Source organism: Rhopalosiphum maidis, chromosome 2, assembly GCF_003676215.2.
Source record: "Rhopalosiphum maidis isolate BTI-1 chromosome 2, ASM367621v3, whole genome shotgun sequence".
Taxonomy (NCBI): Eukaryota; Metazoa; Arthropoda; class Insecta; order Hemiptera; family Aphididae; genus Rhopalosiphum; species Rhopalosiphum maidis.
In genome coordinates, this window is record NC_040878.1 from 37,639,436 (window position 1) to 37,662,637 (window position 23,202).

Sequence of the window (23,202 nt, forward strand, 5' to 3'; positions counted from 1 at the left end):
TCAAATTGTATGATGCATACTAATATTGGTCCTGTGAATGTGCAGGTAAAAATGTCATATTTAGAAATATACAACGAAAACATCCGGGACCTCCTTAACCCGTCGTCGGGTTTTCTGGAGCTCCGCGAAGACACGTCCAGAAATCGGAACATCCAAGTGACCGGACTGTCGGAAGTTGTAGTAGTGTCTATCGACGAGGTGATGGGGTTGCTACACCAGGGTAACCGGCAGAGGACGGTGGAACCGACGGGTGTGAATAAAACGTCTTCCAGGAGCCATGCGCTACTCAGCGTGACAGTGTGCAAGGCGTCCAGGACGGCAACAGCCGTACGTCAAGGCAGGTTGTTCATGATCGACCTGGCGGGTTCCGAGAGAGCTAGCCACACTAAGGTACGTGTACCTAATGATGTGTTAATATCCGCCGAATTTAATATGACGTACAGTTCACACGTTCGTTACCCCTACGAAATTGCAAGAACTTTTTTTTTAGAAGTAACGGTATACCAGTATACCGCGTTTCAAATTACGGTTTTTAGTATCGCTGTAAAAATAATATGTATAAATGATATTAATATTTAACGGATTTCAGAACCGAGGAAAACGTCTAAAAGAAGGGGCGCACATCAACAGATCTCTGCTGGCTTTGGGAAACTGCATAAACGCCCTAAGTGGAGGCACGAATCCGCGATTTGTCAACTACCGTGACAGCAAACTCACACGATTACTTCGCGAGTCCCTGAGCGGAAATTGTCGGACTGTTATGATCGCACATGTCAGTTCAGCAACGTCGCACAAGGACGAGACCAGAAACACCTTGATTTACGCCGCTAGGTGATTAATATTACAATACTTCTTTTATTATTTATATTATTGTTTCAGACTTAAGTCAGATGTATGGTATATACTATGTAGATACTATTTTGCAATCACTAATTGAAAATATTAAACGTTCTTAAACATACTTTTATAAGTCACCTAAAAACATACGTAGACAATAAGCTAATCTCAATACCATAATTATCGTTGCATGAAGCGGAGAGAAACATTTAATTATGAACAATAGTTTTAACTTTTAACTCACGTTTAAAACAAACATTCCTTATATATACTCAATACTGTACGATGCATATATACTATTCGTCGTATGGTGTGGTATCTTTTGTATACCAACTTAAGAATTCAAGATGCCAATTACCCTTGTAAATCATTATAAATTTGTTATGAACCATAAGATTAGATTATTCATTTGTCTGCGAGTTTGATGCAATAAATCTTCATTTTAATGTTATTAAACCTATTTCGTTGTAAGTGAAAAATGTGTTTTAAGCCATACTGGTTATTTTAACAATATTTGTATTTTGTATTTTTTTGCATTTTTGACTTGATTTCTCTGTGTTTTTAGTACTTAATATCTCAATAACAATATTTAAAGCATTTATATATGTTTTTAAGATTATTTATTATAGGTATAATTTTAAATTTTAAAGTAATTTTTGTTTTAACCTCTGAAATTCACCAGGCCAAGTACACGGCTGTAAATATAAGCTAGCAAATCTCATTTGTAATTTTTTGCAGAGCCAGTGGAATCTCACACAAAGTCGAACGGAACGTTTTAAACGTATCATTTCAAGTGAATCAGTACAGGTCAGTTATATCAGACCTACGCAACGAGATCTCTCGACTGAGGACCAAATTGGACGAGGGCCGGGCAAAGTCTTCGAGCGGCCAGCATAGCAACACGCCTGTAAACCAGATAAGGGACCAGATTGTGGGCACGTTCCGTGAACAAATGAAGCTCAGGTACAGTATCTGTACATACATCAGTTAAGTAAATACATGTTTTTAGATTCATCCATGGCCGTAACATTTTTTTCATTTATTTAGACGTAAATTGTATCGACGCATATTTATTTTATAGTTCATACAAGGTGGCAAATCGACTAAGTTCGAAACACAATACTAATACACGTATTGACATTTTCATCGTCAAAAATAATATAAAAGTGAATCATTGCATAAATGAATTTCACATACAACGAGATCGTAAATTTCGATGTGAAATGTTTGATTAAAAATAAAATTTCAGAAATAGTTGGGAGATTATATTATGTATAATAAATATTAATAATATAACTTAAAAATAAAGCGAATTTTTCAGATCTTAATATTAACCATTATCAATTATTTTGTTAGCTGAAACCTCCAAAAATGGAGTAAATTTTCAACATTTTCTAAAATTGCTGAACAATTTGGATCAATATTTATATAAATATTATTTGTACACAAAATGTTTTAGTTAATAATTCTTAAGGTACTATTTATTTTTTAATATTAAATCAATACCCATGTGTATATCGATAAAAAATTAGCTTTACAGGAAGGATTATCGAGGTGAACATTTCTCAGCAACGCCTTTTCGTGCACAAATTTCCACTTAAGTCTTTTGCAATCGTACTGAATTTTAAGTCACTCCGCAAATAGCTTCACAGATAATATACGTTGGTAACGGCCACAACAAATTATGTTACAGGCGAAAGCTGATGGATATCGACGGACACCTGTTGTCACTGGGCGTAGAAGCCGAACGGCAACACCAGATAATCAGCCAATGGGAGTCAAGAAACAATAAACTTTACTGCCGCAGGACCAGCAGCCAGCGGAGGCCGAATACCAAGAGTTCCAACAACACTTCAAGTGAGACAACAGGACACAAATACATTAAATATAATATGAGAATCATGCAATAATTGATTTAATATAGAATTTTTGCCTACTTCATCCCTAATATTAACTATTTATTTCAAAATAAGTCATGTTCCATCATTTATTAGAATTTTTTTTTATTGTTTAAGCTATTCTAAAACTTAATGCTCAACTATAGAAAAATCACCAGTAAACCAGCTGAATTAAGTTAATTTAGGCACTGCAACAGTCAATTAAACTAGTTTCGTTGTTAAATTAATTAGATTTTTTAACTAGCCAACTAGGTAGTTAATGTCCATTGTTGCGGCTTTCTCTCTCTCTCTCTCTCTATATATATATATATATATATATATATATATATGTGTGTGTGTGTGTATGTGTGTGTGTTACGGTAAAAGTACGAATACCGGTCAAACCTAGAATTTACCGGTAAATCCTAGGTTTCGGCGACTACTGTTGGTAAATGTAAATTCTAGGTTTGACCGGTATTCGTACTTTTACCGTAACATATATATATAGTAGCAATTTCTTTACAGAAGTGTTCGTATTTTAGATTGCCGGTATCGTTATTATAGGAATTTAAGGTTTTTTTGTAGTGATTGAAATTTGTGGGTAACAGTTTTATTAAATAAAAGCGATTTTTAGCAACAACGTAAAAGACGTAGTCTAGGATTAACAGATACGAAAACCTTTTATGATATACTGTTTAAATGAAATATCGGATGATATATTATTAACAAATTGGCAAGTACAATTTGATTTTTTAAGTGACCGGCAACCTTTTTGTGCTCACGGGCTACATTCACAATTTAAAATGGCCCGTACGGGCCGGATGCGGCTGACGGACCGACGGTTGCCGACCACTGATTTAAATAAATTCGAATTTTTATCATTAATTGACCCAAATAAATATTATAAATATTCAAATTATATGATAAATTTCTAAATTCTGTGCTAGAAAACTTTCGAGAGTCCAATTTCAAAGAAATTTATAATTATAATCTAATAATTTTATTAGATTATAAAGAGCATTGTTTGCATTTTATACATCTAAATAATTTTTTAATACTGCTTAACCCTCATAATTTAGTCAAAAAAATTAAGATGATCGATTTATTATCGGCGTTCCAAGAAGTATTTAAACTCGGTCAACTAATTTTAACTATTCCTAGTACAGCGGCCTCAGTTGAACCAACTTTTTTGGCGTTAAGACTAACCAAACTGTACCAAAGATCTACACAAAGACAAGACAGACTTGGGTATAGTTCTTTATCATTAAATTCAATCGAAAATGAACTCCTGCACAGAGAAAAAAATAATCCAGAGTTTTATGATCAAGTTATAAGCGAATTTTTGAAACAAAAAAGACGAATTTTATGTATAAATACATTTTAGATTGTAATGTTTATCGATAAAATACCCTTTTTTAAAGTAATAGTTTTAACTTGAAATTTTATTTTAGTGCTTACTCAATATAAAATATTACCGCACGCCACTGATATATAAATGTATATTATACGCATAATATTAAACGTATAGTATAGTATAATAAGTATATACCTCTACGGCTATACTGCATCGTGAAACGTATTTAAGTATAACTATTGAAATGGCAATGTAATATAATATATTATGTATACATTATGCAGATGCGGATTCTTTTGACAACGACCAGCTAAACATGCACCAGGCGTGGTCGGATCTGAGTTACATTGAACACGAACAGGAAAGGTACGTGGCGCTCAGGTCCAAGACCGTTAGCGAACTGGACACAGTCAGGCAACAGGCAGTGGCCCTAGAAAATGTAATATACGAGCGACAAACTCTCGTTGGTGTTCGAAGAAAAACGGAGAATATGATTTTAAAAAACCTTTTTTTTTCCCTAGAACCTTCCAAAACGGTTAGACTCTGAGACGGAACGCGAGCTGCTCTCGTTAATATGTCGCGTGCACGAATTGGAAGCCGACAAAATGGCGTTGCAAGGTGAACGGCTAGTCGAGTCGTACGAGCTGCGTCGCAGAGGAGATCTGTTGCACAAGATGCACCGACAACAGCGCATTACCGACGACATCATCACGAAACAGCGGCAGATCATCGAAGGTATATAGTATAATAATATGCAATTTGTTCCGGAATCAAAGTTTTCGTGTAGTTGGACCTGCTGAAAGGTTGAAGATGTAGTATGTGAAATAAAATGATTCCCTTTAGCTACATATATAGCTACTTACTGTTTTGGAGACAATTAAAAAAAAACAGCCATTTTATTAAGATTAGAAAACATTTTAGTATTACATAAATTATATAATATTTATAAACGAGAACACTAGATAGGTACTAGAACTGTGATGTTAATACCTTGACTATTTTCGGGCTCACCGAGGACTGTGGGATGCACCATTCACTCGGAATGATTTATCATCGATCATCGTTTTTTGTAACATCTGGCCTATAACTAGTGTCACCGTATGGCGTATAATATTATTTATAACTTGTCCAAAAAGAGGATACTTTCATAAAAAGTTTAAGAATTACCACAGTACCAGCTGTATAGTTAGATAAAATTATTAAACTCTTAAGCATATAATGCGTACTTACCACTTCATTACTATGATAATTATTTGCACTATATGTATTATAATACTTTGTTATACTTTGATAGAGCTGTTCCCGTCTACGTTTAAAATATTACCATCATTATGTACCTCAACTATTAATTAATAATATATTTTCTCATTCAATAAATCGAATGCCACTTTAAAGTTTAAACATCTTATGAAACACTTGTAGAGGATTTCACCTCGTAATGGTTCGTTTTCCTTGGATTAATATAATATAATACATTTATTGTACCAGCCGTATCGTATTCTTGATATTATATCACTACACAATGCGGTAAGTACATGTATAAATTTCGTCGTCATAGATATTATATAATACGTATAACCGCTGCATTATATAGATATTATGATCGACTATAGGTATGTCAGTGGCGTTATTTGGGTTTATTAATAAGGGGTGATAAAATTTAAGCAGATCACTTTTCCTTCTACATACTCAATAAATGTATTTTTGTGTATACTTGGGTGAGGTTGGTGGGTACATAATATTTAATATATTAGTATATAAATAATAAACACAATACGAATTACCCTCATCCATACAATATACATGCATAGTGTTTTTCAAAATATATTTTAACTTGTATATGCAACAGCCATTTTCGCACACATAAATCGTGCGGTATGTCAATAAGGCGTAAGAAAATGGTGTTTCTGAAGATTTTATGCTGGTTGGATTTCTGATTTATCAGGTCAAAACGTGCCGTTACCCACCGATTTGAAAGAGCTGTATCGGTCGTATCAGCAAGAAATACACGCCAACTCGTACAACACGGACGTAAACACCATACCACTGACATCCGCTATGCAGTCAATCGACAAAAGGTAGGTACGCTAAATTAAAAATTCAGGTAGCCTAGTAACCCCTAATCCATCCCCTAAAAAAATCCCTGCATACTTGCTCTTCACTATTGTTATTGATAAGATTCAAACGGAAACGACTGTTTAAAATAATTATAAACAGCATTTAAAATCAATGTTACCTATACAGCCGTGGCGCACGTTGACTGCATTTCACCAACCACATTCGAATTGCCTTCCGTCTATTTTTCTTAACGGTTACTCAAATTGTTTCCTACTTTTACTTTATATGTAGTGACCCTCGTGTATTGGAATCATCTCAAATAGATATAGTTAGTCGGTTTCTAGTTTGAATCTCTAACATTGATATTCTTTTTTTGAATTAAAAAAAAAATATGCACGCATTACACCCCAAGGTTAGGTTAGGTTAGGTCCACCCTTATACTATAAGAAAAATAAATACATTTCTAATAATAAATCAATAAATATAAAATATGTGACAGTACTCGTACAATTAATAATAATTTAAAAATAAAATAATTTGTCAATAATTTAAATTTATAAATAATTATAAATATTTTATTACTTAATTTAATAACCTAGTCCCCGTAATTAAATAGTAAAAAAAAATAACGATTAAAAATTGTAAAAATATCATATTTTTTTCGAAAATAATGTTTCGCAAATAAATGAAGTTATGTAAAAATAATATTTTCAAAAAAGTTAAAAATTGTTATATATACATAATTACTCACGGTCACCGCAGTAATATTTGTACCATGCACTGTAAAATATCTTGTCCTATAGTTGACTCGCTTATGCTAATTATTCTACTCAGTTGTCTAAACTTAATATACCTACAATTATATATTTATATTGTCATAAACAGTAATACATACTACAAAAATACTATATGTATAACATGTTAATACATGTTTCGTATAATACGTATTATGTGTTATTGACTAGATTGTGTTAATTAAATTGTAGCTTCGAGAAAGCAACCATCGACGACCAGCCGGACAAAAATGGGACGTATATCGCTGAAAGCCGTGGTCAACCAATTACGCCAGAATCGAGGCTATGCACAACTTCGAGGTATCTAAAGCTGTACACAGTATAATTCACCAAATATACTCACCCCCATTTTTTCGTTAAATAATGAATCAACTTCAATTTTTATTTTTAAAATTTTTAAGAACACTTAGATTTTTATATCATTTAAAGAGTGTCATGTGGCGATTCCGGCTTTTTTTTTATAAATCATAATTCATAATCCCCTTTTTCCTGTAAATTATAAGCAGCTGACTTATTTGAAACTATCGACTAGTTATTTTTGAGGTATTTAACTTTGTACGTAATATCTAAAATTTATAAGTAAATTTATAAATAATAATCTATTTTATGATTTGTAAAAATTGTCTGAGTATAACAACTAATAAGTATACAAAATTAAATACTAAATTTATTTTATATTTTTATTAACCCGCTATATATAGGTATAAGGTACTACTTACTATCAACTATCAGATTATTATTATTAGAACATTAATTTTAATAACTCAAAAACTACTCATTCGAATTACAGTAGACGCCGCTTATAAGACTGACTTTGGGACCAGCACAAAGTGAGTCTTTTAACCGAATGAATCTTATAGGCGAAGTGGAAAAAAAAATTAATTACGTTTTTATAAATTTTATTTTACTACATATTTTGCTTTAATTTTAATACTTTAACCCATATTATATATAACATACTTATTATTGAATAAATTTAATAATCCTGATAAAAAAAACTAAAATTATAATAGGTAAATATTACATATAAAAATATAAAAATTATAAAGGATGTATTTATAATGTATTTATTATTTATTTTGAAAAATTATTTTTGAAAAACATTTGTAATTTTAGTTTGTTTTTTATTTTGTTCTAATATTCTAAAAATATAATAACGATAATCGTTGCGATAAATGTGAACTTTTACCTACGATAAAAATTATTATACGTTATAAGGTACCAACAGAAACTAGAAATAATCAACACGAATATTATTTAATTTTTCAATACCAATTTATTTCTAAATTATAACCAAAAAAGTTTATTTTCTACTATTTATTTTACGAAATTTGAGTTTTATAAACCGATTTTTTTTTATGTATTTTGATACGTCCCAGACGATTTTGAGTCTAATAAGCGACTGAACCTTATATCCGTGAGTCTTATAAGCGGCGTCTACTGTATTTTGGTTTAGATGTTGTACCTATCAACATTTTACAAAAGTCACTTTTTAAATAATTCACAATAAAGAAAATTGTTAATTCTTATTTAAAAAAAAAAATTGTATAGTACAATTTGTATATTACATTTCTTGAATAATAAAAAAATTTTAATCATTCTTAATACAAATCTAAAAAAAATTATCCTTAAGTAGATCTATTTAAAATTTCAAAAATTGGAATTTTAATAAATTTATTATAGTAAAGAAGAAAAGGGATTGATCATTCTAGGCGAATCATTATGTATATACTTATTAGTTACTATATTTTATATATACCACTAAGACACTCTTATATACACGTAAATAAGCATAATATGAAGTTGTTTATTTTTATTATTTTCGTATACCTACCATTTGAATATTTATTTATTATTGTTTATTTATTTATGGAATAAAATTTCCAACTACAACAGTAATACTGAAAACAACATTATCATTATAACAAAAAGAGTTGGTCACCTCCAAGCCAATGGCTGTGCGGAGATGAGAGTTCTAATAAAATAAAATAATTACATTTCTAATTCAAGCATGCAAGTTGAATTTACATTTAAAGAGATTAAAGTTCATAACTATAGTAAAGTAAATTAATAAATTTATACAATCAAAATCTTAACAAATGTCAACTCAATCAAAATTTATATTATGTACAATGTTTATATTTTTACATTTTATTGATGAATTTATAATGGTATCGAACTATCAACATGTTTTTTAAAACTAAGGGTACTATAAAAGTCTTGCAGATTAATTTTAAATTTAATACAGAAATTTATAAAAACATAATATGGTGCAAAATTAGTTCTAAATTTAGGAATGTTTATATTGATACTTTTTTTAAATCTAATATGTGACAAAATCGTTTTTCTAAAAATATTATTTGTTCAGTAGCGTTGAAATCAATTTATGATAATATTTTCATGTGTTGTCAATTGGACAGTTGTGATATTATATCTAGATTATGATTTATAATTGGTTGAGTGGGTGGTTGTTGGTTAAGTCGTGGGTGAACATTCTGAACGTTATGATGAAATTTCAAACCTACAAAACATAATTTAATATATAATAACATAAATCTGCATATTACATTATAGGTACTTCTGCGCCACTGAATTAATAAATAAAAATATGCTAATTTGCACTTGTCACTGTCTATTCGTTACAGCAACGAGAGCTTGGCGGCTGGCTTCGACTGGGAAAAGGACCTAGGAAGTTTACCACCCATCAATCAATCGACTGTCGTTCCACACTCCAGAGACGAAATTCCATCGCCCGTTCCGGCTTCCGTGCTGTTTCCGCCGATTTCCAATCGCTTTAAATAAGGTTTATCGATTCTTCCCGTCTACTTGTTTATGTCTAAAATACTTGCATAAATAAAATTTATAGGTGCCTATATATAAATATAATAAACTGTACAGACGTCGCAAATCGCGTAGTAGGTACCTACTGCCATTTATTATTCTTAAACACATCGATGTAATATATAGACATAATATATACTCATACCAATGATAATTCTAGACCATATTCATACTATATGTACATTTTACATATGGTTTGCAACGTGACCGTTTGCTTTTTAAACTTAGCACCCTGCGAAAAATTTGGATAAAAATTCAATACATAATTTATTAGGTAAGTACCTACACAATATATACCTATAATAACTCAATACCTATTGGATATTGTTAAATATTATTGAAATTATAGTAGGTACTTACCTATTATTTTGTGAATGTAACATGTACATTAATAATAAATATAAAAATATTTAAATTTTTGATTATTCATAAGTTTGTTAATTCATCTACAAATATATAGGTACCTACTTGAATATCTTTATTCCTATCACGATCGATCGATATTATACCATTCGATTAGCCATTATAGTATGTACTAATTTATAAACTTATAAGTAAATAACTAATATGCATTAATTAATTAATTTTATTATAAAATTGTTAGTTATGACCTCATAAGTTTGTAACGTATGCTTAAAAAAAACAAATTTTGTAATTTTTTTGTTTTGTATAGTTAGCAAAATACCATTACAATTAAAGTGAATATTTTATTTTAAATATACGATCAACAAATATATTCAACGTTCTTCAATCAATTTATGCGTAAATAATCCAAAGTTTTTGTGGGGACTTCGGTCCTCTCTCCTCCTCAAATAATTTTCTAAAAATAATATAAGTTTAGATACTACAGATTATTATTAGAATTAGAAACTAATAGTACTCTATAAGTCCTAATTTTTAATTTGGGCATTCAAGTCACCTGCATATTTGCACAAAAACTATACCTAACTACCTTTACCATTATATTACCTATATTTAATTCCTACTTGTTTCCTTAAATTATTTCTAATCATTTCTCATACTATTGTAAATAATAATTTTAATAGTATATTATTATCCGAATCGGTGTATTGTATATATATATATACATATTATGGATAATAAATAATACAATATTCGAATTTGAATAAGGCGTGCAGTAGCCCTACAGATACCTACCAATATATTATTACTTCAAACGTGAAACTTGCAAGTTGCAATATTTACAAAACGTTGTTGTTACTGTTCAAAGGACTCGACGCAGATAAATAATAATTTTACTTTCACTAGTAGTATATGCGGAAAGCTCAAGGTGGTACGCAAAAAAAAATTTCCCTAATCTTTTTATAAAAAAAATAAATGAAATGGATCATAATTCAAATGGAATAATTTATGTTAGCTGATTTTATATACAGGGTCTCATGAGGATTTAGTATTTACCCATTGCGATATCTCCTGAAATAATGAAATAATGGAGATACCATAATTTTATGTTGTTTTTTTATGAGACTCGCGGGGACAAGAATTATAAGTATTTCCTATTTTAATTTATTTGTTAAAAACACTAGTTTCGAGAAAAGTTGTGAATTTTTTAATACCATAGGTATGTACCAGTGTTATCAAACATGATGTTCGTGGGCTCGTTCCCATATAATAATACAAAAATATTCCCAAAATTAAAAATAATATTAAAAATCATGACACTAAAGAAAAGAAAATGTTGAAATGTTATAATTTTCAGAAAAATAAATTCTACAAAATGGTTATCTTTATTTTTTTTTTTTAAAAAAAAGTAATAACTAATTAAAAAATTTTTTTTAACTTTTTTTTACCAAAACAGTAAATTAAATTAAAATATGAAATACTTGTAGTCCTTGTCCCCGTGAATCTTTAAAAAAACATAATGATGACATATCCATTATTTCAGCCATTTCAGGAAATATTGCAATGGGCAAATCCTCGATCATGGAACACTATATATCGACAATAAATACATTTTGGATAGACAAATATCAGTAGCCGAATCCAAGTATAATTACAGACATTTTGGAACATATATAATCGCTATTAAGATTACATTTCACAGTATTTTTCTGAAGTTAATTCAGGAATGAAATGGGTCATATACCCTTTCGAAAAAGACTGCATATAAAGAACGTTCCAGATACTATTTTGGCAAAAGAATCATATATTAACCTGATAACTTTAAAACCAAAATGCAAAAAGATCTCAAATATTTTACACAATAAATATTAAGCCATTAAATATACATGTATTTATATAATTGTGTAGTTCCTAATAAAATAAAATTCTACCTATATATTTTTGACAAGCAAAAAAAAGGTAATTTGATAAAGTGGTACCTACTTAAAAATATTCAAGCTATGTAAGTACTAGATAGACACGTTGATACAAGGTTGTGAACCGCTGAACTATAGTCAATAGTTGAAATCATCAAGCACAATTTTTACATTTTAATATATCTACATAAATATAATATAATATTATAAAACACTATTAAAGGTATGCAGTAGAAAATAATACGGTACTTCGAAACTACTTAAAATAAAATATCACAGTTACTGGTTAGTATGAATAAAATGTATGTTGAACTAATCACTCCTAACTACTATATGGTCCATTAGACCAGAGGTATTCAAACTTTTTCATCCTAAGGCTTCTTTGAGTCTTTACAAAATGTTGACGACTCCCAAATTATAAATAACAAAAAAATTCAATGTTTATATGAATGTAATTTTATATATTATAATTTATACTAATTATTTAAGTATCGGAAAGATATGACAGTTTTGTAAGAAAATCAGTGTCTTCAAATTATTTTTGGTATTCATAGTGGTCTAAATGAAAAAAAATGAAGTTCTTTTCTAAGCTCGAATACTCTTACCACTACATTTCTACATGAAAGCCATCGAGAATTGCAATAGTAAAGTAAGGAAGTGTGTCCCAACTGGTGTGCTCCAATGATAATAATAAACGTTTTTCGTAAAAATATTTGTTGGTTTTTAATTATATGACATGGCTCCCTTCGACAACTCCCGTGGCGATCCTTGGGAGCCGCGACGCACAGTTTGAATACCTCTGCATTAGACAGTTAAGGCTCACAAGTGACCACAAGTACTTAAGGCCTAGTGTTTACGAAAAGATTTATTAATCTGAGCATATGTGACTTACAATTTGTATCTAACCGACATTTCGCCCGATTTAAAGGGGCTTAAGTAGGCAATTTGAATGAATATTTAAATAAATGGCAATTTTTTTGTTAATTATCGAATATAATAATTATTAAAATAATTTAAAGAGACATTGACAACATTTATTTAAGAAACTATATATTTTATAAAAACTAAAAACTGTTTTGGCCATATTATGCCAAATTGTGAATAATATAATAATAAACACAAATTTATGTCCTAATATTTATAATACCTTTGCCTATAATAATCAAATTGTATTGTTACTTCTTAGGTATTTTAGATATTAATATTTATTAATATTTTTTTTTTACATTTTTTTTTATATATAAACTAATTTTATAGTTTTTCTTAAAACAAAATCAATAAAATATTTTATGAATATTTACTAATTATTTAAAATTTAATTAAATAACATTAGTAAATGCAAAAAATATATTTGTTAATAAAACATTATACTGAATAAACCTGAATTTTTATTTTTATTGGTATCTTTAGTTGTGAAACTGAAATAATTACTATATAAAGTATTTAAAATCAAACTTATAACAGTATAATTTAGTTTTTTATAGTATATTCCGAAATAATAAAGTTACAATAGTTTACATCAGAAAAACAAAAACTAAAATCATTCATAAATCATAACACTATAAATCTAAAACAATGATTAACATTCTTAAATAAATAATAAAATACAATAGTTTTTTAAACATTTTAAGATAATTACATTTATTATTGCATAAACCTGATCTATTTGGTAATTAATAAACCTGTTACTAGTAAAAATGAATTTTTAATTTGATTATATGGTATTAGATCAAATTCATTTTACATACAAAATTAAACATTTTATGGTTAAAAAAAAAATCGTATACTTCTCTATTAATAATTTTCAGGAGGAATGATAATATTTCTTAACTTAGTCATAATTAAAAAAATATATATCAATAACAAAAATAATAAGACTAATTACTGTTAGTTTTAAAAAATAAGAAATTTTGTTACAGTTTCTATTAAAGTAAATTAAAGATATTTAAGGCCCATTATTAATGAATTTTTACAATTTTATTGTAAACTAAAGTTGGACCCAAATTAAAAATTAAATATTATTTATTTATTTAGTCTATATTATGTTATTGTATCAAAAAAATCTATTTATACTAAAATGCTTGAGGAATGTTAATATAAATTAACAAATTAAAATTTGGCAACTTTTGGAAGTTCAGAAATTATTCAATATAAATGTGTTACAAATTTATTTAATAAGGTATTGATTCTTAAGAAAATTCATACGCATCAATAAAGTGAAAATTCTACAATTTTACTATGTTGTTATTGTAATAATATGTATCTATAAATAATTTCCTTAATATCATTAGATTCAAAAACAAACATTTTGATTTTGTTGCAAAACTTATTGCTTTGGTTAATAAGTCTATAAGTTATTTAAATGTATTAGATTTTTTTAATATAGAGGTATTAAAAATGCTATTCATGAACACTGCTTACAGCTTAAATACAAATAAATTATTTAGCCCCTCCAAAATTCTTATATTAAAATTTGTTCAACATTAATTTACAAAAATAATATTGGTACCTAGTATTAATTGCACGTAAAGTATTGTTGAAGAATGAATATATAAAATATTTTGTCAATAGCATAAATATCCAATGAAAATATTGCATAGAAATATGATTTTTTTATCGTAATAAACTATGCTTTATAGTAACCGAAGTTCAATCGTAATTGTTCCAAGAAAACAAATGTAAGAATTGTTTGAGGAGCCAATCTCACAAATGCTGGAACATAACCCTAAACAAAAATAAAAAATTACATAAAAATATTTTACAAGAGTAATAATTTTACCTTAAAGAATCCCATCGGTCCTAGTTTGGCAGTATATCTAACTAAATCGAGTGTACCCTAGAAAATATATTCAGTTTAAATTAAAAACCAATGTATCATTATAATTTATTATTTAAAACATACTGAAAATTCGCCTGGTTTAGCATTCATTGCTCGAGTTTTTAACACATCCAGAGGTTGAGTTAGAGTTGTTGCAACAGCACCCTGCAGATTTAGTAAATAATGAAAATTGCATCAAAAAAAAGTTTAAATTGTGTTACACTCACAGCAGTAAGACTAGATAAAAAGTGTGTAGTGGAGTTGTCACCAAAATAACCTGATGATAATAATAATTGTTTGACTTGATCATAGAATGATAACTGTCCAACAGTCATTAAAACAGCACGCATTGTAGCTGTTGATGCACCCGAAAATAATCTGGTAAACCCTTCTTCTCGCCAAACACGTATAAAACCATCAAGAGCATGTTTGTAACTAAAACCATTAAATTATATTAAAATTTACTTTTTACTTTATTAAAAGAAATCATTTAAATGTGATGATTAATGAGGTTTATCTGTTTAAGCGTTTATTGTTTCACATCTATATCTCATCTCAATAAATAATACTTTCTGTATTCAAAGTTTTTCATAAACATCCATGTGTTGGATTGAATATTGACACCCAAAACTTTGTTTTTTCTACAGAAGTTGATACAATGCACAAATCAAATGGATTCAAATCGTGAAGGTTTCATGTTAAACTAATAAATATATGCACACCAAAGCTCTGTTAATACAATGTGAATACTGAATAAATAAAATGTTAGTATTTCATCACACTCATACTTTCTGCGGTTTTCCATTGGTAACTTTACATCATTCTGCATTCGTACGTTAACCATATCAGCTGGGGTTCCAACAAACCCACCAGCCGCCCCGGCAGCGGAAGCTAACAACACTGTTTTATAGAATGGAACGTTTTCACCAGGTTTGGTCATTGCTTGTTTTCCAACCTAAAATTAAATAAAATTTTCAATAAATTTTAGAGGTTGACCAAACACTTAAATGCAATACTTCATATATTCCAAATCGCACAGTTGAATATGACAGTTGTCGACACAATGATGCTGAAATACCCGTATACAGCGAGAATACTCCTTGTTCTCTGATGATTTTCATTGCTAAACGGCCAACAGAAATTTTTCCTTCTTGTTGTGTTTGTAAATGCACCTGTGTATCAATTTCAAAATAGTTGATCCAGTCGTTAATACTCGTTTAATATTTACCTTGAGCAAGTCTAGTGGATGTGTACAACATGCAGCACCAGCCGAACCAATTCCACCGAAATACCATCGTGAAAACTTTTTACTTTTATCATTGGCTGCCATTTTATTACTTTACTGTTCTGCAAAACACGACCTGGTAAAAGAATAAAATTATCCATAAAAAAATAGCCAAATTTATCAGTAGATATTATTGCAACTTATTAAAATAATTCTACATGTTCTTAACATTAAACAAGTAATAATCATCTACCCTATCGATAATTTATTTAGTACATAATGTCAAGGTGATAACAAAATCCAAACATTTCAACTCAAATGGAAATTCTAGTGAAAAAAATTTAATGTATCTACGGTAGAAACCCTTACCAGGAAAAAACGAGACAGAGGTAGTCGAAGTTCAATGAGTTGCTTGTTGTTCCCGGGCGTCCTTACATGAACTAACAACTAACTTATCAACTTTCCCCTCGGGTTTCGGTCATGATTAATACATTAATATTCGTCTCGGCCGTGGGGGAATGTATATTTCATCGGTAATTTGGTATAATATAAGTATTCAACGGAGTGTCGATTGCCGGTGTATCGTTCTAAAGGGCGTAAAGGGGGGGTGAAGGGCAAATAGTGATAATCCAAGGTCAAAAAAGTCACACGATAAGAGAATTAAAAAAGAAACAATCCAGCTCACAAGCCCAACGAACTGGAAACAAACTTGTTATCACAAAATAAATGAATAGGTATATTATATTATTATTATTTTGATATTTTTACCACAATATAGATCTAAGATATTAGTTAATAAGTTTATGGTCCGAAGTGCTTAGTCTCAAGTCTCTCAACTGACAAGTAGTCATTACTTCATTAGTCAAGTTCGATATCCTTATACACATATATAATTATAAATTATTTAACAAATAATTTTTATACTATCATTGCTATCCATAATAAATTGTGTATTAATATTTTTGTTTCATTTTTTAATTTATTTTCTATAATAATATGTCATTATGTCAATATTTCTATAACACAGAATAGATGAAATACCTATACACTCGATAGATGGACTATCGGCCAGTGGCCACTCGTGACTCGTGAGTATTCAATGTGTCGATAGACGATACTCAATTCCTACTCTATAAAATAATAATTAAATATTAATCTCTTTTTTATGAACTATCAATTTATTAATTATTACTTTATGATTTATGTCTTTATTATGATGGGCATCATTTGATAACGTTATCAATAGTAATCACTGAGAACAGCTGATGGTAGTAATGAGGTCTATGGAGGCCATAGAGTAATACTAATTACTCTATGATGGAGGTACAGCTCATGGAGGTAGTGAGTTCTTTAATCTCATAACAAGTCTAGACGTTAGCCTTTCATTGTCTATGGTTCAGATTTGAAGGCAAATACCTTTTTTTGAGAATGATAAATATAAATTTACTGTAGAAAAATTAGTTTTGTTGAATCTCTAAGATAGTGAGTACTAATTGAAAAAATATGTGCCAAATGTATTATAGCCAATGCTCTTTAAAGTTTAAAGTGTAAGTTTCATCCGTTTCAGGGTTAGCATTTCATATTTTACCTATATTTCCAATCAAATTTCCTAAATATAGTTAAATTTCTGATTCGTTTTTTAGTTAAACGAAAAATGAAAAAGTATTTACATTGTGTGTGGTCTCATTATTAAATATTAATTACTAAAATTAAAATATGAAATAATATTTTTGTTTTTAACGTTTATTTTTTATTTTTTCACTTGCTACGGATTTGGCACCCATGCTCTACAAGACTACAACGACATCGCAACGTAAACAACACATTCCAGTCTTAGATCTAAGCACGGATAAAAAGAAAGATCTTCTCGTTATCTGTAGACCTAGAATTCCAGTAAACTGAGTAAACAATAAATGGGAAGAGTGTTTTTATTATGTCTATGTTTTATACGCTTTGAACCGTCGGTCTTATCAATAGATAATGTGACGTCACTATTATTTGTGACTATAGCAGTTGTTGGTTGTCCACGTGCTCTTACTTCCTGATAGCGCATAACTTTAAACGAAAATCGTGAGTTAATACTGTTAGTAGCTGGTAGCTACTTACTAATTGCTAGGCTTAAAGGTTATGCTACAGGTTGGTGTCCACTGCTCCACTACACCGTCTAACCGCCAACGCGATGTCAAACGTGGACGTTTTGGAACAATTGCAGCTAGTGCTCAGGCCCGACATGTCGGACCGGCGGATCGTGTGCATCGAGGAAACTGACACTGCTAAGGCAGACGTGATCCTATCGTTTTACATGTGGTACGTGTTCACCAAGACCGATCGGCCCGTGTGCATGATTGGTGTCCGGGACACGTACGGTCACTACCAGAACATAGGCCTGAAGTTCCATTACAACCTGCTATCGATGTTCAATCAGAAGCGATTTGCCTTCATCGAATCCGCTGTGTCCGTTGACAGTCTGGTCGACTGCGCGAAAGACTTATTGGATAAGCACCCCACCGGCGTTGTTTATATGGTGGTGGACGACATTAGTTCGCTGTTGCTGTTGGGTGTAAAGTTTGAAGACATCGTTGGATTCCTGGCGTTTGTCAAGCGCCAACCTCGCCTTTATATTGTGTTTGGCTGTTGGAAACACAAGGCAGACGAATCAGCTAAGAGGTTAGCATCTGCTGTATCACATCTATCAGACATCAGGGTGTCACTGGCACCATTAGTCACAGGGTTTTCAAACACTGCAACAGGCACTATGAGAATCACTACTCATGAATCATTCTACCGCATAGACGATGTGTCTTACCTGTACAAATTGGCTGATAATGGTCTCAAGTTAACATTAAATTCAGGCACTACCAGATAAAATCATTAAGTTTTTAACATTTTATAAACTGTTGTAAAATGATATGATTCAATACGTACTATTTGTATAAAATTAATGTATATATATATTGTAAATAAATATCAACTAACAATAATTTTTCTATTAATTTTATTTTAAAAAAACACAAGCAAATAAACACATAATAATAATATAATGTTTCAAATTCAACAGCCATTAACAATAAACATAAATCACAGGAAATCAAAAGTAAAACATAAGTTTACAACAATCAGATCTATTTTTTAATTAATAAATAATTAAATAACTAAGCTTTATATGGAGATAAATTCAATATTTTACATGGTTTTAAAACACTCATTTACAATCACATAAATTGTATTTTCAATAGCAATAAATAAAAATAAACAATTCCTATTTATGTACAATATTTTAAACATAATAAATTACACTATATTTGTATACATTAATTTATAGTTTTTTGTAATTTATTATAATTACATAATATTATAATATATATTATAGGTATACATATTTAATTATTCTAAGTATAAAATAGTTTATTGAATTATAATTTTCAAACATTTTTTTATTCAAAATGTAAAGTAATAATAGACAATAGTCAAATATTTAAAAATATTAGTTAATCCATATACAATGAGTTCTTTGAAATATAGGAATGTTTTAAGCATAATTTACAGTATTATATTACTATTACGGGTCTTACGATTCACACAAGCAATACCAGACATCATCAATCATTGGTTTATTTATTTTAAATTGAATTTGAAATATATTTAATGTTCATCATTTAAAACTTATAATCTCAGAAACAGACAATATGTGCACTTAAATTATTAAAAATAACTAAATAATATTACCAATGAAATGTGTGATAAGTGATGCCATAAATCACACTAATGTTTTTAAAAGCCTCTACAAAAACAAAAGGACGTATAAATAATAATAGTGTAAAAAATTATTTTACTTTGTTAAATTATTATGTTTGATAACTTCAAAACTGTAGCTTGGTTACACCGCTTAAGCACAAATTCACATTTTGGTTGAAGCCAAGGTTCACCATCAACCTGAACTGGCAATTTTTGTAATAATTTAACCTGTCGATCATTAAATGTTTAAAATAAGCAAGCAATATAAATTTTTCAATTGTATACAAATATAACTTACTCTGATTACAGATGCTTGACCAATTCTAATAGGTTCAGCAATCCCCATTTTTAATTGTGCAATATGCATGGAAGATCGTATGCCAAGTACTTCTAACAACCCATCATCAATAAACTGTGCACCAAACTCATTACCATCATTAACTCCCAATTCCCATAAATTTACTCCAGCACCCCAAGATTCAATATTCACAATTACAATGGATTCAATATCTGGTAAAACTATTCTTTTCTCATCCATGTATAACTCAATCATATCAGACAGACCTTGACACTGATGTTCTAAAAATTGTTGTGTACCGCACCCTAAATATATCATTTTATTCAACAGTGTACTATTGAATAAATATAATGGTGACTTTCTAGTACGATGAAAATCCAATGTTATTTGAGCATCCAAACCAATTCCCAAATAGTTATACATTGTGATAGTGTTTGTTATTTTTATCTTTTTCAATACATTTGACAAAATATTCACTTTCCATCTAGTAAAAAATAATCAGCATTAGTCTTGATTAATTACTCTTCTATATTAAGATAAAAAAAATTAAATTAACCTATCTAATTTTATAACTGAAACATTATCAAGGAAATTCATAAAACCAGAACAATCAGAATCTGAATACGAAGTTCCCCATCCCAATATCCTAGACAAGTCATTGCCTGTACCAAGTGGTATAATACCCACGGCAGGATCTATCTGAAAATGTTTATTTGATTATTAAAATATTTATGTATCATTGATGTAATTCTGGATTTATAATTTACTTTTAATTGTAAATTATGAATGCTGTTTAATACACCAGCTACTGTGCCATCGCCACCAGCAACCAAGACAAAAACACATTCCAGATGTGTGGTTTTTAACCAATCTAAAGCTTTTTCTGGGGGACAGTCAATAACATCGTATACCTGTATAGGATTTAGTAGACGCCGGAAATGTGAAATTATTAAAGTTCCATCATTATTACCAGACTTCTTGTTTGCTAAAGTTTTACATAAAATATATTTTAAAAATAAATTGAATTTTTTTTTATAATCATTTACCAAATATAATTAATGGAGTCCAGTTTTCCCAACCAGGATGAAAAACTTTTTCAATTGTTTGCTTGGATACATTTTTAAATCGGTTACTTGTTTTTATACAAAATGGTGGTATAATATATTTGCGATATATTCCAAAATCACATTTCTATAAACAAAAAACATCACTAGCAAAACATAAAAATTAATCATAATTATCTATTAATGTTTCAATAAATTTTTGATGTAGTAATTTTGTTTAAAAATCTTATTTGATTCCAATTATAATTATACTTAGCAGTATAAATGTAACATACATCTCTCAATGATTAAATATATATATATATATTATTGATTTTTTAATTTAATAATTGTTAACATTAAAAGAAGTGATGAGAAAATAAAAAGTAATTGATACCTGAATAAATTGAGCTATACAATTTTCATGTGAAAACCTACTACACCATAGACATTGAAAAAAATGTCCAAGAACACTATCAGTGTCATCATCCGAGGCACAAACACAACATGTAACATCAATTAACAGAGCTATAGCGAAAAATTGAAATAATTAATAATACTTCAAATGTATTTAAATAATAACTATATAAAATTATGAAATGAATTACATTTGTTCCAATGGTGTGTGAAAGTCTTAGGTGGTCTATTAGTACTTAAGATCTTACAACATATTCGCTTGTTAGCTTTTTTTACACAGGCTAAGTCAACAAAAATCCCACAATTATCACAGTATCGAACTTTAGATCCATGCGTTAATGTTTCACATACAATACATTCATTTGGATCCTATAAATAAATAATTATCAATAATTTGTTTTTAAAGCCTTATAAATAACCCAGACTGATTGACTAATACTTACACTTAGTATATAGGATGGTTTTTCAACCCACACATGAGATGACAAACCTTTGTCAGCAACATCACTTTCAGGAAAAAACCATCTGAATGCTTTAATACTAAAAATAAACACTACAATTGCAATTACAAATGCAATTATACTGGACGTCACTAAATCATCTGTATCCAAATACATGGTAAATCTGAAATACGTTGAAAATTGAAAAAATAAACACAATTTTATGCTATTATTACGAAATATAAGTAGAAACTCATGAATGTATAATACATAAAAAGGATAATTAATTATTTAAGTAGGTAGTACCATTATCGATTTACTTTACGAATTCTGCTGAAGCTGAACGGTATCTATTTCTATGTTAAAAAATGAAAATACTACTGACAACGTTTCGACGTTGCGCAGTATTCCGCACATATCATCTGACCTTTTAAGCATAATTTAATGCTAAATGCGCAGTCTTTTGTATTAAAATGGGTATTGCGTACTTTAAGTGGTAGATATTGTCTGTGTATATGATGACACACAAAACGTTTTGGTTTTATTTTTACATTTGCAAATCGCTAGTAAATTGAAATGAAAATCGTATATAATCCAAACTCTAAAATATAAATATTTAGTAATGATAACAATTTCATATCAATCCGAATTCCGAATAGGAGGTAAACAGCACGGCTTTAGATATTATATAAATCCACCGGGAGCGCTCTAAGATCCTGGGTATTTAGTGGAGAACATTCAAACATCATTTTTCCTTCTTTCGTTACGCAACCATCGTATCTGAATTCTAAAGCCGTGGTAAACAGTCATGAAGGCCTACATAAGGATATTTTACTGCAATCAATGTAAGTATATTTATAGTCACTACCTCTGACAGTACAATGTACAAAAAAAAGAACGTTCAGCACTTTAAGAAGAGCAAATCACGGCTTCGTTTTCGCTCGACCATGAGTAAAGAACGGAGATATGTTTTGTTATTTGATGATTTATGAGCGTTAGTCATCTGTAGACTGATAGTATTGAAGACCATTTTATGAATAAGAGATCATAAATAATATAAAATTTCTAAATTAATTGACTTTACAGAAAAAATATCAATAAATAGGTAGTACACATAAATAATAAATATTAGCTTATTTAGATATACATAATAATTTTTTTAAATAAGTATCGTTGGTGTTTTAAG

At 29.3% G+C, this 23,202-nt stretch overlaps 4 protein-coding genes across 8 annotated transcripts in view; 2 read left to right on the forward strand and 2 right to left on the reverse strand.

Annotated features, from left to right (window-relative positions):
* LOC113551320 (kinesin-like protein KIF19) overlaps positions 1–10,077 on the forward strand; it is a 47,368-nt gene extending 37,291 nt beyond the window's left edge. The window contains exons 5-13 of one of the 2 annotated variants that reach the window (XM_026953498.1): positions 46–390; positions 590–831; positions 1,576–1,800; positions 2,531–2,694; positions 4,353–4,507; positions 4,590–4,803; positions 6,014–6,146; positions 7,113–7,220; positions 9,566–10,077. In XM_026953498.1, the coding sequence (XP_026809299.1) occupies positions 46–390; positions 590–831; positions 1,576–1,800; positions 2,531–2,694; positions 4,353–4,507; positions 4,590–4,803; positions 6,014–6,146; positions 7,113–7,220; positions 9,566–9,722 (1,743 nt within the window). In that variant the 3' untranslated portion in view covers positions 9,723–10,077. Of the gene's footprint in view, positions 1–45; positions 391–589; positions 832–1,575; positions 1,801–2,530; positions 2,695–4,352; positions 4,508–4,589; positions 4,804–6,013; positions 6,151–7,112; positions 7,221–9,565 lie in introns of those variants that run through there. The other variant, XM_026953499.1, reaches the window with a different exon arrangement.
* Positions 10,078–14,219: 4,142 nt separating this feature from the next.
* On the reverse strand, positions 14,220–16,683 carry LOC113554031 (mitochondrial dicarboxylate carrier). The gene is made up of 8 exons (XM_026957679.1): positions 16,453–16,683; positions 16,087–16,219; positions 15,875–16,030; positions 15,647–15,813; positions 15,086–15,293; positions 14,943–15,023; positions 14,820–14,876; positions 14,220–14,765 (listed from the first exon to the last, which is right to left on the reverse strand). Exons 2-8 carry the CDS (start codon positions 16,186–16,188, stop codon positions 14,667–14,669), a joined length of 870 nt encoding a protein of 289 aa, XP_026813480.1. The 5' UTR covers positions 16,189–16,219; positions 16,453–16,683; the 3' UTR covers positions 14,220–14,666.
* Positions 16,684–16,802: 119 nt separating this feature from the next.
* Positions 16,803–19,072, forward strand: LOC113554032. Of its 3 annotated transcripts, XM_026957682.1 has the most exons (3): positions 16,843–17,171; positions 17,878–18,153; positions 18,208–19,072. In XM_026957682.1, exon 3 carries the CDS (start codon positions 18,263–18,265, stop codon positions 18,947–18,949), a length of 687 nt encoding a protein of 228 aa, XP_026813483.1. In that variant the 5' UTR covers positions 16,843–17,171; positions 17,878–18,153; positions 18,208–18,262; the 3' UTR covers positions 18,950–19,072. The 3 variants fall into 3 exon arrangements, with proteins under 3 accessions (XP_026813482.1, XP_026813483.1, XP_026813481.1); XM_026957681.1 differs by lacking the exon at positions 16,843–17,171 and adding an exon at positions 16,803–16,817 and having other exon boundaries at positions 17,878–19,071; XM_026957680.1 differs by having other exon boundaries at positions 17,878–19,071.
* Positions 19,073–19,468: 396 nt separating this feature from the next.
* LOC113553399 (diacylglycerol kinase epsilon-like) lies at positions 19,469–22,619 on the reverse strand. Of its 2 annotated transcripts, none has more exons than XM_026956714.1 (9): positions 22,337–22,619; positions 22,020–22,200; positions 21,768–21,945; positions 21,557–21,687; positions 21,163–21,307; positions 20,884–21,101; positions 20,673–20,815; positions 20,117–20,600; positions 19,469–20,046 (listed from the first exon to the last, which is right to left on the reverse strand). In XM_026956714.1, exons 2-9 carry the CDS (start codon positions 22,191–22,193, stop codon positions 19,921–19,923), a joined length of 1,599 nt encoding a protein of 532 aa, XP_026812515.1. In that variant the 5' UTR covers positions 22,194–22,200; positions 22,337–22,619; the 3' UTR covers positions 19,469–19,920. The 2 variants fall into 2 exon arrangements, with proteins under 2 accessions (XP_026812515.1, XP_026812514.1); XM_026956713.1 differs by having other exon boundaries at positions 22,323–22,619.
* Positions 22,620–23,202: the final 583 nt, after the last annotated feature.